Source organism: Babylonia areolata, chromosome 14 (genome assembly GCF_041734735.1).
Source record: "Babylonia areolata isolate BAREFJ2019XMU chromosome 14, ASM4173473v1, whole genome shotgun sequence".
NCBI classification, from domain to species: domain Eukaryota; kingdom Metazoa; phylum Mollusca; class Gastropoda; order Neogastropoda; family Buccinidae; genus Babylonia; species Babylonia areolata.
The window spans coordinates 10,390,660-10,408,003 of NC_134889.1; the positions used below are offsets into that span (position 1 = coordinate 10,390,660).

General features: G+C 42.6%; 1 protein-coding gene across 4 annotated transcripts in view; it reads right to left on the minus strand.

Annotated features, from left to right (window-relative positions):
- Nucleotides 1–17,344, minus strand: part of LOC143289804 (FK506-binding protein 15-like) — a 62,117-nt gene that overhangs the window by 13,451 nt on the left and 31,322 nt on the right. For all 4 annotated transcript variants that reach the window (XM_076598961.1, XM_076598962.1, XM_076598960.1 and 1 more), the window contains exons 19-27: nucleotides 15,566–15,737; nucleotides 12,917–13,053; nucleotides 12,131–12,214; nucleotides 11,109–11,180; nucleotides 8,114–8,266; nucleotides 3,543–3,635; nucleotides 1,749–1,961; nucleotides 1,385–1,492; nucleotides 337–493 (exon numbers count right to left, since the gene is read on the minus strand). In XM_076598961.1, the coding sequence (XP_076455076.1) occupies nucleotides 337–493; nucleotides 1,385–1,492; nucleotides 1,749–1,961; nucleotides 3,543–3,635; nucleotides 8,114–8,266; nucleotides 11,109–11,180; nucleotides 12,131–12,214; nucleotides 12,917–13,053; nucleotides 15,566–15,737 (1,189 nt within the window). The remainder of the gene's footprint in view (nucleotides 1–336; nucleotides 494–1,384; nucleotides 1,493–1,748; nucleotides 1,962–3,542; nucleotides 3,636–8,113; nucleotides 8,267–11,108; nucleotides 11,181–12,130; nucleotides 12,215–12,916; nucleotides 13,054–15,565; nucleotides 15,738–17,344) is intronic.

The following is a 17,344-nucleotide window of genomic DNA, read 5'->3' on the forward strand; positions in this document are numbered from 1 at the left end:
TGCGTAATCTGCGCTAGTCTTTGTTTCAAAGTAAAACACACTCTGCAGATAATGCACAGGATTGTTCAGCCACTAGTTATGCTGAAACAAGCTTCCTTTGCATTCAAGGAACCAGATGAGTTGTTAGTTTTGGCCCATATCAACAACAAAGTTTTTTGGGATTTTAAGTCCTACCGTGCACAGCATATATGAGAACTAAAAAACCACAACTATATAGGTTACTTCATGGACATTATACACACAAGCAGACCCTCCCCGTCCTCAAAAAAACAAAGACAAACCAAACTGAACCAAACCAAAGACACAAAAAGAGAGAAGCATGGTTCAGCTGCCTACTTTCTGATGCAGGTGCTGCTTCCTTTTTCTCTTCTTCTTCTTCCTCCTCCTCCTCTTCTTCTTCCTCTTCTTCCTCCTCCTCCTCTTCTGATTCTTCTTCTCCTTGTTGTGAGGTTGCTCCTTGTGATGACGGCTGAACCAGTTTCAGTGTTGTTTCCTGCACACACACACACACACACACACACACACACACAAACACCCAGTGAACAGAAATCAATGAGAAGAGAGAAAATGAATCAATGAATGAATTAATGATGAATGAATGAATAAATAAATGAATTAATTAATTTTATCTTCTGATGGTAAAAGAACAAGCAAATAATGTTTTTTATTAATTTTTTTTATCCAGCCCTTGAAAGAAGGGGAGAAAAATGAACAGAAAAAAAAGAACAAGAAGAAAGAAGAAAGAAAAAAAAGAACAAGAAGAAAGAAGAAATATCAATGTTTGAGAGAGAGAGAGAGTACAGTTGCACTTGTCTCTCTATTTCAGTTGCACTTGTTTCTCATTATTATCATTCTTCTTCTTCTCCTATAAATACTAGTACACTTCAATGTACTGAATGTATAATTCTCATTTAAGTATTTGTGCACTCATCTCTGTCAATCTTAAACTAGTACTGGTGCACTCATCCCTATCAATCTCATTTATGGTGCACTTGTCTCTGTCAGTCTCATACAAGTACTGGTACGCTCATCCTTATCATTCTCATTTAAGTATTGGTACACTTGTCTTTATAGTTCTATTTTCAGTATTGGTACACTCATCAGTAATTCTTGTTTCAGTACTGGTGCACTCATCCAGTATTGGTGCACTTGTCTATCATTCTAATGCCACACTGGTACACTAATCCCTTTCATTCTTGTTTATGTATTGGTGCACTTGTCTCTATCATTCTCACGTAAGTACTGGTGCACTCATCCCAATCATTCTTATCAAAGTACCGGCGCACTCATTACCATTCTCATACTGCAGTGCCCTCACCTCACCGCTGCACTGCTATCGTTACTATCATCACTGTGGTCATCACACACTGCCATGAAGACTGACCTTGATGACTCCCAGGATGACTGACATGATCTCTGACCCTGTGTAGTTCTCATCAACCTCAAACTCCGCCCGCAGACTCTGGTACACCGAGTTCATCACCTTCTTCACCTGTGAACACACACAGAGGTACACACCTATCAACACACACAGAAGTAGAGAGTTCATCACCTGTCAACACACAGAGGTACACAGAGTTCATCACCTGTCAACACACACAGAGGTACACAGAGTTCATCACCTGTCAACACACATGTAATGCAGGTGCACATAGTTCATCACCTGTGAACACACATAAAGGTTCACAAAGTCTATTACCTTCTACCTAGAAAAGACTAGCCTCCACACCGCACAAGAAGTACGTTACCTCTGCAGCGACATCAGCTGAGCTGCCACCATTGCCTGCATGCTGCTGTGGCTGTTGCTGCTGTTGTTGCAGCAGCTGTTGTTTGGACTGAGACAGCTGCTGCTGAAGGTCCTGCTGCCTGGTTACCATTGTTTCCATTTCCTGGTCCAGCTCAACGATGCGATCTTCATAACGCTGTTTCATGGCTGTTGCCTGGGTTCGTAGGTTGTCGTACTGCACACAGATTGAACACGCCATCGGTTAGTTGTCGTACTGTACACAGATTGAACACGCCATCGGTTAGTTGTCGTACTGTACACAGATTGAACACGCCATCGGTTAGTTGTCGTACTGCACACAGATTGAACACGCCATCGGTTAGTTGTTGTACTGCACACAGATTGAACACGCCATTGGTTAGTTGTTGTACTGTACACAGATTGAACACGCCATCGGTTAGTTGTCGTACTGCACACAGATTGAACACGCCATCGGTTAGTTGTCGTACTGTACACAGATTGAACACGCCATCGGTTAGTTGTTGTACTGTACACAGATTGAACACGCCATCGGTTACGTGTACTGTACACAGACTGAACATGTCATCCATTAGTTGTTGTACTGCACACAGACTGAACACGCCATCCATTAGTTGTTGTACTGTACACAGATTGAACACACTATCAGTTAGTTGTTGTACTGCACACAGATTGAACACACTATCAGTTAGTTGTTGTACTGCACACAGGTTGAACACGCCATCAGTTAGTTGCTGTACTGCACACAGACTGAACATGTCATCCATTAGTTGTTGTACTGTACACTGATTGAACATGTCATCAGTTAGTTGTTGTACTGCACACAGATTGAACACGCCATCAGTTAGTTGCTGTACTGCACATAGATTGAACACGCCATCAGTTAGTTGCTGTACTGCACACAGATTGAACATGCCATCCATTAGTTAGATTGAACGAACCATCAATAAAAGACATTCAGACTGACAAACTGACATACAGACACAGAGAGAGACACAGATAGACAAAGAAGCTTTTTCTACAGGTATTTTCATGTCTCCAGCCTAATGTACAATTAATTACTGCTTTCTTATTGTTCAGGTCAGAGGCTCTTCTCTGCTACTGGTAACGATGTAACCCAGTACTGCCTGCCGCATGTGGGGAGTAAACCCAACATGAAAATCTGATCTTGACAGGGATAGTCTCTGCCAGTCAAATACAAAGAGGTCATCCCAATGGCGGAGCAGGCGGAAGAGGAGACATCTTCCAACGGCGGCAATGGCGGATGAGAATGGCAACAATGGGTAGGGAGACTTGTGAGCACGCCGCAAGAACTGCCGTGGACCCACAACATATAGGGCTTGTCTACCTTGAGTGTGAAGCCTGGATTCGGCGGACTGTGTGGAAGAAACCATCATTGGTTCAACGGGCAGAAAGGCGATTCTCAGCAATGTTCTATGGAGCACTAAAAGGGAGCAGTGAGACATGCAGAACACTGCTGGCCATCTACTGCATCCTGACCAATCTCCAGCCGTCTTGACTATGTCTTGCCACTGGGTCCAGATAGGATGGGTTGAGATAGTGAGGCTGACAATCTGTGCTACTCTCCCCCACTTTAGTGTAAGTCAAGTGCAACTCATGACTTCTTAATATTTAGTTGTCAAGTGAATTTTTTTTTTATCCCACATACTTTTAAGCTGGTGTCTACAGCAGCAATATCAACAACAACAAAAAAGATACCACAACAACAGTATTGACAGCAACAACAAATACATCAACAACCAAACTATCTTTTCACCTTCTCTTTAAAGGCGGCATTCTCTTCCACTTGCTGCTGCAGGTCAGTGATCCTGGCATCTGAAGAACCACTGCTGGCTCGCAGCTCTTGGATCTGTACACAACACAGGGATCCAACCTCTAACTTACGTCCATTCCATTTTGCTTTTCAAGATCAAACAGATATCCAATTGAAAAAGGTGCTTCAATGTCTTAAATGAAACTGATGCCACAGAAAAAGGAAAAACAACCACCATTCAATCAAAAAAACATTAATGACAAAGTGGAAGTCAAAATCACATGTGATACACTTCATGTACTGAATGACAATTTCGCTGCACTGAATGTAAAGACATGTTACACTCACAGAGCACTGACTGTTAACCCTTTCACTGCCAGGAAAATAAGATTTAAGTGAAATCTATTTGCCAGGGTTTTTCCACAAAAAACGAGTATAAATTAAAAAAAAATTCTGTGCTCTTTGTTATTGGATAAAGACCCATAAAAGTATATATTTTCTGAAAGGTAAATGAATAAAGAACACAAAACACATGATGTTTTCCCATTTTATATATTTTTAGTGACATGCTGTTGTTTTGAAATCAGTGTTTTGTGTTTTGTCACATTTTCAACTTGTTCATTTCTAATATTAGTCAGGTATTTTGCACTAAAATATCATATTTTCTGGACAAATGGATATCTGCATACACAAAATCATACTAGAACAACCAAAATAAAAAAAATTAAAAAAAAGAGATACAATGCATTGTCACTTCTCAGTCTCCCCCTCAGTCTCCACCCCCCTCCTCTTCACCCCTCTCACACGGTCACTTTATCCAGTTCTCATCAGACCGCGTTGGCTGAGTGCCAAGAAAATTGCTCACACTGTCCTGCTAATAAAAATTCAGTCACTTTCTGTCATCTGCTAAGGTTTGCACAGCAGGCATCACTCACTGATAGTTGTATCTTGGCCACTCTCTTGATAGCTCCGTTTATTTTCTATCAAATCTTCCTATAAATGTTCATCACTGTCTTCTTTGAGTTTACGCTTCAATTCTTTCTGAGCATCAGCAAAAGAAAGCAATCTTGGTTAATTTAGTTCGCTACGATCGCATGTTTTGATCACGGCGTCAGTCCGACATTTTGTTGAGCGAGCGAGGAGAGGAGCCTGGCAAATACTGGGACAGTAACCCAACCAAAACGTTCAAATAAAGGACTGCCTCATGATGTAGATGGGGTTTCTAGCTATGAATAGAATCCAGAAAGATTCCCCAAGCTAAAGCTACCAGCATTTTTGTCAACGAACTGAACGCAAAGCAGAGAAAAGTCAGAATATTTCAACGACGAGTTATCTCGTCATTGTGGCAGCGAAGTGTACATGCTTGCCATGACGAGTTATCTCGTCATATAGGCAGCCTTGGGGTTAAGTGAAAAACTTTGTTCATAAGCAATAATTAAACAGACTTAGGAAAAACCTTAACATTGAGGAAAATTAGCTCTGCTAAAATGATGTTATTATACACTATTGCATATGTATTGTTTCATGTGAGGCACTATGAGCTCATTATATGCAATTTGCATAAGTACCATACATTATCATTATCATTAATGCTATTGTTATTATCACTGTATTATCATTAATGCTATTGTTATTATCACTGTTATTGTTATCATTATTAATAATAATAATAATAATAATGGATACTTATATAGCACACTATCCAGAAATCTGCTCTAGGTGCTTTACAAAAACGCTTTTGATAACATAAAACATTATATCTATGTTACATACACACACCAAAATGTGACCACACACACACACACACACGCGCACGCACGCACGCACGCGCACACACACACGCACGCACGCACGCACACACACACACTGCATACATACATTTTAACATACATGTGTGTCTAACAGCTACCCTAACACATACGCACACATAGGCAGGCACAAACTTACATAAACACACGCACACACAATACACATTCATATACATGCATGTAGTTGTGGACCTGCCACAATTGAACTTATTGCTGAGGGAAAAGGTGAGTTTTGAGACGAGATTTAAAAGATGCGAGGGAATCAGAATGACGGAGGTTATCAGGGAGCGTGTTCCACGTCTTTGGCGATTGAAAAGAAAACGATCTGTGTCCATAGGTCTTACTTCTGACGTGAGGTATCCTGAGAAGTCGAGTATCAGAGGAAGAACGGAGCTGGCGAGACGGGGTATAGATATGGAGGAGTTCAGAAAGATACTTGGGGCCAGATCCGTTGACTGCAGAAAAGGTCAGAGTGGATAGCTTATAGTCTATTCGATCAGAAACAGGCAACCAGTGGAGAGACTGAAGAAGAGGAGAAACATGGTCAAATTTAGAAGCTCTGCAAATGAGTCTGGCAGCGTTATTCTGAATTCGTTGGAGTCTGTCTAACAGGTATTTGGGAAGGCCGGCCAAAAGAGAGTTGCAGTAATCCAATCTTGAGAGAACCAGAGAGCATACAAGTGTCTTGGTTGCATCGGTTGAGAGATAGTGGCGGATAGAGCTGATTCTACGCAGTTCCAAATAGGCAACTTTACAGATATTCGAAATGTGCTGTTGGAAGGAAAGAGACTGGTCCAGGATTACACCAAGACTGCGAACAGAGGGAGAAAGTGAAACAGGTGTGCTATTGATCAGAACAGAGTCAGGAAAGGAAGGATGTTGACGAAACTTCTTTGGACAGGTTATCATCAATTCAGTCTTATCATCATTTAATTGCAGCTTGTTGAGAGTCATCCAGTCCTTTAGGCCAGCAATGCACTCCTGTGTTTGAGTCACCAGTGCATCAAATTCAGCTATGGAAGCCGACTGATAAAGTTGTGTGTCATCAGCAAAGCTCTCATGCGACATCGCATGATGACTGATGACATCCGACACAGGAGCCGCATACAGCACGAAAAGAACAGGACCTAGGACGGACCCTTGTGGGACACCATATTTCAAGGCAGATACTCTAGAGTATGTACCATTTACACACACTTTCTGTGTACGATCTGACAGGTAAGACGTGATCCATGCTAGTGCAGTGTCGCGAATACCAAAGGAAGTTTTAAGTCTGTTCAAGAGGATAGAGTGGTCGATAGTGTCAAAAGCTGCTGACAAATCTAAAAGAGCGAGAACAGATATCTTATCCTCATCAAATCCCGAAAGCAAATCATTCACTATTCTAAGAAGGGCTGTTTCGTAACTATGACCACGTCTATAAGCTGACTGGTGGGAATTAAGTAAGCCATTCTGCTCCAGATGAGCTAAGAGCTGAGACAATATGATCTTTTCTAGCAGTTTTGATAAAAATGACAGATTAGAGACAGGTCGATAATTTTTCAAACAATTATGATCCAAAGATGGTTTCTTGATGAGTGGACGTACAACAGCAGACTTGAAGCTTTCAGGGAAACAACCAGACAGCAAGGAAGAATTGATGACATGAGTAATATGTGGCAGTAGAACATCAATACATTCAACCAACAAAGAAGACGGGACAGGGTCAAGCTCACAGGATTTCGGACAAGCGCTCAGACACACTTTCTTCACAAAATCTTCAGTAACCGGTTGGAAACAATGTAAAACAGGACCACTGTACACGCGTTCTTGAACGGGTGAAGAAGGAGACACAACAGAGTCAAGCTTCTCACGAATGCATGATATTTTGCCGGTGAAGAAGTCAGAAAACTTTTGAGGGAGTTCCTGCGCCGAAAATGTTGTAGGGAGAGGAGTGTTTTTCATTTTACCTAGTAGATTGTTCGTAGCGTTGAAAAGCTGTTTGGCTGTGGTGCATGCAAGTATTTTAGAAGAGTAGAACTTTGACTTTGCCCTGTCAACAATGTTTGTTACATTATTCCTGGCTGTCTGAAAAATGTCCCAATTGACGGTCAAACTAGTGCCGCGCCAGTGCCTCTCAGCTCTTCTTCTCTCCCGCTTGGCCTCCAACAGCTCTGGTCCCACGGTGTTGTACCAAGGCTACGGGGGATGATTGGAGATCAGGCGCCGAGTCGACGGGGCGTGCCTGTCGAGTGCAGCGCGTAGGACAGTGGATAGCTGGTCAGCAGTCGGCTCAAAAGGGATATTAGTCAGCAGGTCAGCTTTAAATAAGTCTAAGTCAATTGAGGTCAGTGTGCGCACCTCCCTATACACACGGGGCGTGGGAGGTTTGGTGAGGTTCAGATGACACGTCACACTGTGATGGTCGGAGGACAGGGTGTGATCGACGGTGGTAGACTTCAGGAGGCAGTCCTCATTTCTGTGCAACACCCAATCGACGATGTGACCACGATTGTGTGTAGGCTCGGTTACAGACTGGTTAAGATCGAACAATCATTATCATCACTATTATTTTCAACATTATTAAAGCATCCATACCCTGGTCAATCTATAGTGTTCCCAAGTACCACTGAAATCTTAAAAAAAAAAAAAAACCCAACCAAAAAACCCCAACAAAAGCAAAAATTCAACAACAACAAAAAACTAATAAAAACACCCCCCACACCCTCAAACCCATTCAACCACACACACACACATACACACACACAAAAGAATCGACCCACCAACCTTGGCCTGCAGCGTGGCCACTTGGCCCTGTGCCTCCTCCAGGTCATCCTTGGCCAGTGCCAGTTGCCGTGTGTGCTTTTCATTGGCTGCTGCCACCAGCTTGTCACACTTGGCCTGCCAGTCTGCGGCCAGCTCCTCCTCCATCTTGGCCATCTGTCAGCCATCACCACCACCACCACACCCTTACCATGCAGCTTTCAAGCTGATTATTGCTGTTCTGCTTGCTACCGTTTGGAGACTGGCCCAAAACAGCCGAGAGTAACTGTTCTTTGTTGCTGTCCCACATGTGTGAGGGCATAACGGTCAAGTAAGTAGGTTTGCTGAGATCAGTATTTGGTTTTGTTTTGTTGGTGTGTGTGTGTGTGTGTGTTTGTGTGTGTGTGTGCGTTTTGTTTTTTGTTTGTTAATTTTCTTTTTTTTTTCTTCTTTTTTTTTTACCAGCTCAAGAGGTTTGGAAACAAGGGGTTACATTGAAAGGATGGACTTAATTTGACTCCAAATATCTTCCTCCACGTTCTGGTCAGACAGAAACAAAAAGGAAAAAAAGAAAGAAAAAAAAAAAAGAAAAAAAAGGAAAAATTTACCCCTGAAAGAATGTTGAATCTTTTACATGCACTAAGTGTATGCTGCACACAGGTCTCATCTGAATGACTCATTATTGTCTCGTCTGAATGACTCATTATCGTCCCATCCAAATGACACACTATCGTCTCATCCAAATGACTCATTATCGTCTCATCTGAATGACTCACTACTGTCTCATCGGAATGACTCATTATTGTCTCATCGGAATGACTCATTACTGTCTCATCCAAATGACTCATTGTCTCATCCGAATGACTCATTATTGTCTCATCCGAATGACTCATTATTGTCTCATCTGAATGACTAGTACCCAGACTACCACTCATGGTCCAAGGTAGAGGTGGAAGTACATACCATCCCGGTCCCTACATGGGAATCCAACCTGTGGATGCTCACCTCCAGATGGGGGCATAAACACTGGGCTACCACTCCACCTTTGCTTTGCATTAATTTTTAAGTCTTTGCCAATTTCATAAACTTAAGAACATTCTTAGGCACTGTTCATATTGCCTTGTGTTACTTCTTAAATCTATGCTGATTCCATGACCTGAGGTACATTCCAAAGCACTGTTCACAATGCCTTATGTTACTTCCTGAATCTATACTAAATCCATAAACTAAGGAACATTCTTAAGCGCTGCTCACACTGCCTTATGTTACTTCCTGATGGAGTCTCCCGTTGGACCGATGGATGAGTAGGCAGGCATGCTTATCTGTCGGTGTTTGTCCTCATATGGGAGAAGAGGCCAATTCTGGATGCACAGCACTTCCCACAGGTGTTGCAAGGGAAAACGTCTCCAGAAGTTGACCCCTGCTTCCTTCGCTCATGCTTCTCCTTAATGGCCAGCGTTCTCTTGTTTTCAAATGTCTTTATGCCACTAGAGCACAGCATCCTCCAGCGACAGCGGTCAAGGGCATCAGTTTCCCAGGAAGCAATGTCTGTGTCAAAGGCTTTGAGGTTTGTCTTCAAGGTGTCCTTGAAGCGCTTGCAGGGTTTTCCAAGTTCGCGGTGGCCTTCCTTCAGCTGGCCATACAAAAGGATCTTTGGATCCTGCTGTCTGTCATGTGGACAATGTGTCCTGTCCAGTGTAGCTGGCACTGGATCAGCAGGCTTTCGATGCTGGGCAGGCCGCTCCTCTCTAGGACCTGGAGGTTGGAGACCCTGTCTCGCCACTTTATGCTGAGAATCTTTCGTAGGCATCTCTGGTGAAACTGCTCAAGTTGTTGAATGTGACGGCGATACATTGTCCAAGTTTCACAGCAGTACAACAAGGTGGTCAGCACAACAGCTCTGTAGGTTTTCATCTTGGTGCTGAGCCTGATGCCTTTGTTGTTCCACAGCCTTTTGTTCAGTCTGCCAAAGGCGGAGTTGGCCTTGGCGATGCGCAGCATCACTTCTGCATCAAGGATTCCGTTGCTGCACAGGGTGCTGCCCAGGTAGCAAAACTTGTCGACTGACTTGATCTCTGTGTCATTGATCCTGATTGCAGGTGGGGGGGGTGGGGGGGGGGGGGGAGGCACTGGCGTTCTGTGAGCTAGCTGGTTGGTACATGGACTCAGTCTTGCTGAGGCTGATGGTGAGTCCAAAGCACCTGCAGGCTGAGAACCTGTCCATAATGAACTGCATGTCCTCATGGGTTTGTGCAGCAAGTGTGCAGTCATCAGCAAAGAGGAACTCTCTCAACAGTGCCTCAAACACCCTGGACCTGGCATGGAGTCGCCGCCAGTTGAAAAGTTTGCCATCTGTGCAAAACTGAATGTAGATGCACCGGTCACAGTCTTGGAAGGCGTCAATCAGCATGGCAGAGAAGATGAAGGAGAACAGTGTGGGTGCCAGGACACAGCCCTGTTTCACTCCATTTACCACAGGGAATGGATCTGACATGTCAGTATTTTCCTGTACTCTTGCCTGCATGCCATTGTGGAATGACGCAATCAGCTGGATTAGGTTCTCTGGGCAGCCGAACTTTAGGAGGATCTTCCACAGACCAAGGCGGTTTACCGTGTCGAAGGCCTAGTCAGGTCTACAAAGACCATGTGGAGCTCCTTGTTCTGCTCACGGCACTTCGCTTGCATCTGGCGTACAGCAAACACCATGTCACATGTTCCCCTGCCTGAGCGGAAGCCGCACTGTGCTTTATGGATGACTGTGTTGGAGACATGGTCAACCAGTCTGTTCAGTATGATGTGGGTGAAGATCTTGCTGGCGATGCAGAGGAGAGAGATTCCACGGTGGTTATCGCAGGGTGTTTTGTCTCCTTTCCGTTTGTAAATGTGGACGCTAAATCCATAAACAAGGACCATTCTTAAGCACTGTTCACATTGCCTTGTGCTACTTCTTAATCTATACTAAATCCATAACCTGACGAACATTCTTAAGTGCCATTCAGATCACTGTGGAAAGACCCACCTTGTCAGCAGCTTCCACATCCGTGTTGGTGCGCTGTTTACGTAACTTGTCACGCAAAGTCTGTATCTCTGTCTGAAAACAAAATAAAACTAAACTCATAAATATTCCACAGAAAAACGTTATACACTCCAAAAACTTACTGGACATGACTATTTTTCTGCAATACTTGACTGAGTTATCCAAAGGAAATGATGTACCTGCATTCAATTCTACCTTGTATGTACAACAACATCCTGATGCCAACATTCTTTACTGTTTATGTGTACTGAAGATATACGTACATTACTCAAGCTACATGAATCACTTTGGTGACCTCTCTGTTGTCTGTACATATTTTTCTTCTTATTCTTGTGTGAGCATAAAAAATGAATTGAAAAAAAAACAAACACGCACACACACACACACACACAAAGAGAAATAAAAACTGCTATGAATTATTATAAAAAAACAACAACACACAAACCCCCAAACAAGAATATCTATTCATCTGTTTATTTATCCATCTATATCTATCTATCTATCTATAGGTCTATGTTTGTGTGTATGAATAAAGATCCTGAAACCCATGTCAGCATTTGGTGGGTTATGGAAACAAGAACATACCTAGCATGCACACCCCCAAAAACGGAGTATGGCTTCCTACATGGCAGAGTAAAAACGGTCATACACATAAAAGCCCACTCATGTGCATACGAGTGAATGTGGGCGTTGCAGCCCACGAACAAAGAAGACACTCACACCTTTCTGATATGGAGCTAAAGGCATTTACAATAAAAAGCTTTACATTCATAAACATACATATGTACATCAAGTACATTATACACAAACAAGCATTTGCACAAACACACAAAAAGACACATCTGCACACACATGACCAGCAGATTTTCAAGAAGCACATCAGCCTACCAGAATGCAGGCAGAATGGAAGAGGTGCACTTTGATAAAATATCTAAATCAAACAGGGTGGCGAGTTTCTATCAGAAGGGAAGTGAGTGGAAAACCACCGTCAACAGTGACCTCACCTCAAAGCCAGACTTCAACTCTTCCGTCTCTTCTTCCATCTTCTTGCGCTCCTCCGCTGCCTTCCGCTTCCGCTCATTCAAGTTCTAAAAAGAAATTAACAGAAACATAGTGATCTACTGTTAAGCTTAACAATGACTGTCTTAATGGCAACTGACATAATGATTTTGGTTACCTTAAATAATATGTATATTTTGTCAGCTTTTCATAACAGCTTACAAGCATCTCACACTGCTGGAGTACAAACAATTCGACCACTGGTATTCGAACTCCCACCCTCACCTAACATACAACCCTTACCCTGTCCTTAGCACAGCACCCCCATGCTCTCCTAGTTATTCCTGTGCTGCCCTGCCCTTATGATTTGAGACACAGTCTAATCCTGTCAAAGTATTTCAATAACTTTAGTGATTTTTGTTTCTGACCTTGAAAAAACAAACAAATTATATGAAATCTAGCTGTGTATCTTTATAAGGCATTCAAAAGAAGGGGAACTGTATTATTATGACACTTTATTTACAGTTGACAGTTTTTGAATATAACAGGTTTCAAAAGTAAAAATTTTGATATCCACACTCTTATTTCTGAGTTTGTAAGCCATTTGGATTATTTGCTATTGCTGTGTTTTCTCTTGCATGTGAAAGATGGTATAATGCATGTTATGTTCTCCCTTCAAATGGAGCTTTGGCACCACTGAATGTATTTCTAATCTATCATACATCTGACCTATACTAGTCTATTCCACAAGAACCCCTATCCTCTCTTCCATTGTGTCCTGCAGCCCCTACCCTCTCCAAAGTGGTGCAGGTAGTTTTCAGGTCAGCCAGTTCTTCCTGCACGGCTGTCAGCTGTCCATCGCCCTGTTTCCTGGCTGTCTTCTCCTCACGCAGGGACGCTGTCAAGTCTGCCAACTTCTTCTCATCCTCTGTCAGTGCACACACACTTTTCAATCAGTGCACATGCACTCCTTGGTCAGTGCACACACACCCATAGACATATCCTCTGCCAGTGCACAAACATCCACAGACATCCGCTGTCAGTGCACAAACATCCACAGACATCCGCTGTCAGTGCACAAACATCCACAGACATCCTCTGTCAGTGCACAAACATCCACAGACATCCGCTGTCAGTGCACAAACATCCACAGACATCCTCTGTCAGTGCACAAACATCCACAGACATCCGCTGTCAGTGCACAAACATCCACAGACATCCTCTGTCAGTGCACAAACATCCACAGACATCCTATGTCAGTGCACAAACATCCACAGACATCCTCTGTCAGTGCACAAACATCCACAGACATCCTATGTCAGTGCACAAACATCCACAGACATCCTATGTCAGTGCACAAACATCCACAGACATCTGCTGTCAGTGCACAAACATCCACAGACATCCGCTGTCAGTGCACAAACATCCACAGACATCCGCTGTCAGTGCACAAACATCTCCTGTCAGTGCACAAACATCCATAGACATCCTCTGTCAGTGCAAACACTAAGGAAGCAGGAATGTGGCAGAATGGATAAGACGTCAATCTGCTAGTTCAGTGTCTGTGAGGGTCTGGGTTTATATCCCACTCTCACCCTTTCTCCGACATTTGACTGGAAAATCAAACTGAGTGTCTAGTCATTCAGATTAGTAGATAAACCAAGGGTCTCATGTGCAGCACCCACTTGGTGCACTGAAGTAGTCCTCTGGTAAAATTTGGTAGAAAAAAAAATCACTCAGATAGGCACACAAATATACATTCATGCACTCAAGGCCCAACCAACATGTTGAACTGTGCTGCTGTCAGGCATCTGCCTAGCAGATGTGGTGCAGTGTACATGGATTTGTCTGAACACAGTGATGCTTCCTTAAGAAACCAAAATTGAAATTGGTAGCACACACACCCATAAACACATCCTGTCAGTACAAACACACATAAACTCATCTTGTCAGTGCACACACACCCATAAACACATCTTGCCAAAGCACACACCAATAAAAACATCCTGTCAGTGCACACACACCCATAAAACACATCTTGTCAGTGCACACACACCCATAAACACATCTTGCCAAAGCACACACCAATAAAAACATCCTGTCAGTGCACACACCCCCATAAAACACATCTTGTCAGTGCATACACACCCATAAACACATCTTGTCAAAGCACACACCAATAAAAAAAAATCCTGTCAGTGCACACATACCCATAAAACACATCTTGTCAATGCACACACAGCCATAAACACATCTTGTCAAAGCACACACCAATAAAAACATCCTGTCAGTGCACATACACATAAAACACATCTTGTCAGTGCACACACACCCATAAACACATCTTGTCAAAGCACACACCAATAAAAACATCCTGTCAGTGCACACACACCCATAAACACATCTTGTCAAAGCACACACCAATAAAAACATCCTGTCAGTGCACACACACCCATAAACACATCTTGTCAGTGCACACACACCCATAAACACATCTTGTCAGTGCACACACCCATAAACACATCTTGTCAGTGCACACACACCCATAAACACATCTTGTCAGTGCACACACACCCATAAACACATCTTGTCAAAGCACACACCAATAAAAACATCCTGTCAGTGCACACACACTCATAAACACATCTTGTCAGTGCAACACCAATAAACACATGCTGTCAGTGCACACACACCCATAAACACATCTTGTCAGTGCAACACCAATAAACACATCCTGTCAGTGCACACACATCAATCAACACATTCTGACAGAACAAACACACCCATAAACACATCGTGTCAGTGCAACACCAATAAAAACATCCTGTCAGTGTACACACACCAATCAACACATTCTGACAGAACAAACACACCCATAAACACATCATGTCAGTGCACACACACCCATATACACATCTTGTCAGTGCACACACCAATAAACACATCCTGTCAATGCACACACACCCACAAACACATTCTGTCAGTACAAGCACACCCACAAACACATTCTGTCAGTACTAAAACACATCTTGTCAAAGAACACACACCCATAAACATATCTTGTCAGTACAAACACAACATAGGCATATATTGGCAAAGAACACACACCCATAAACACATTCTGTCAGTACAAACACACCCATAAACACATCTTGTTAAACAACACACACCCATAAACACATTGTCACCACAAACACACACAAATCATGTTTTTCACAGTCCAGCTGACAGCGAAGGGGCCATTTCAGGGATGAATACCTGTCAGTTCTTTAAATCAACTGAAGAGAACACAAAATAATGTTGAAAGTTTAATTAAAAGAAATTAAGAAACAAACAAAAACAAAACGAAAACCAGGCACATTAATAAATGGATAAGTCATCAAGTTAATGAGAAAAAAAAAAATCAGACAGGCAGGAACATTGCACACAAAGGCACACACCTGCTGTCTGCAGCCTCAGTCTCTGCACTTCCTCCTGGTGGGAGGCAGAGGAGGAGGAGGAGGACAGCAGCTGTTGGCGGAGTTCTCCTTCCTTCTTGCGCAGCTCCCCCAGCTCTAACTGCAGGGAGGCCAGCTGGGCTGTGGCACTGCTCAGCTCCGTCGCTATCTGCATCTGTACACACACACACACACACACAAACACAAACCGACACACAACACAGACACACAGTATCAATAGCAGTAGTGCATTTATACAACACTTTCAAACCTCTCAAAGCATCTTATAATAATATGTCAGGCATATTGCACACAAGAACGCACACAAATACACACACACACATACACACACACTGAGACACACAGACAGAAAGAAAAACAGACAGACACACACACACACACACACAAACAGTGGTAGTGGTGGTGATAGTATCAATAGTAGTAGTGCATTTATACAGCGCTTTCAAACATCTCAAAGTGTTTTATGATAAAATGTCAGACATATTGCAAACACTCACACACACACCCAGTGATGGTAGTAGTAATAATGCACTGATACTACTACTAATAATAATGATATTAACCCCTAGGCTGCCACAATGATGAGATAACTCGTTATCGAAATATTCGGACTTTTCCCTGGTTTGCATTCAGTTTGTTTACGAAAATGTTGGTTGCTTTAGCTTGGGGAATCTTTCTAGATTCTATTCATAGCTAGAAACCCCATCTAAGTCATGAGGCAGTCTTTTATTTGAACGTTTTGGTTGGGTCACTGTTGCAGTGTTTTGCCTGGCTCCTTTCCTTCCTCGCTCAACAAAATGTCGGACTGATGCTGTGCTCAAGACATGCGATCATGGCGAACTAAATCAACCAAAATTGCTTTCTTTAACTGATGCTCAGAAAGAATTGAAGCGTCAATTTGAAGGAGAAGACAGTGATGAACATTTATAGGATGATTTGATAGAAAATAAATGGAGCAATCAAGAGAGTGGCCAAGGTACGACTATCAGTGAGTGATGCTGGCTGCACAACTGTAGCAGACGACACAAACTAACCGGATTATTAGCAGGACACAGTGTGAGTGATTTTCTTGGCACTCAGCCAACGCGGTGTGATGAGAAAAGTGATCATGTAAGAGGGGTGAAGAGGAGTGGGGTGGAGACTGAGGGGGCGTGGCCTCACACCCATTGTATCACTTGGAGAAGCCACAATGCATTGTGCATCTGTCTCTTTTTAATTTTTTTTTTGGGGGGGGTTGTTCTAGTATGGTTTTGTATGTGCAGATATCCATTTGTCCAGAAAATTTGATATTTCAGTGCAAATTACCTGACTAATGTTTGTAATGAACAAGTTGAAAATGTGACAAAAAAACAAAACACTGATTTCAAAACAACAGCATGTCACTAAAAATATACAAAATGGGAAAACATTATATGTTTTGTATTCTTTATTCATTTACCTTTCAGAAAATGTATACTTTTATGGGTCTTTCTCAAAAAACAAAGCACAGAATTTTTTTGAAAATTTATACCCGTTTTCGGGGAAAAAACCCTATCACTTAAATCTTATTTTCCTGGCAGCGAAAGGGTTAATAATAATCATAATACTAACAGTTAATTTATATAGCACTTTTAAATTTCTCAAAGCATTTTACAATAAACATCAGTCAGACTTAAAGCACACAAGAAGCACACACCATGACAAACACACAAGTCAACTTCTTTTCTTTTTTTCCCCCTTTTTAAAGAAATGGCACAATAACCAGGCACACAAAACAGCACA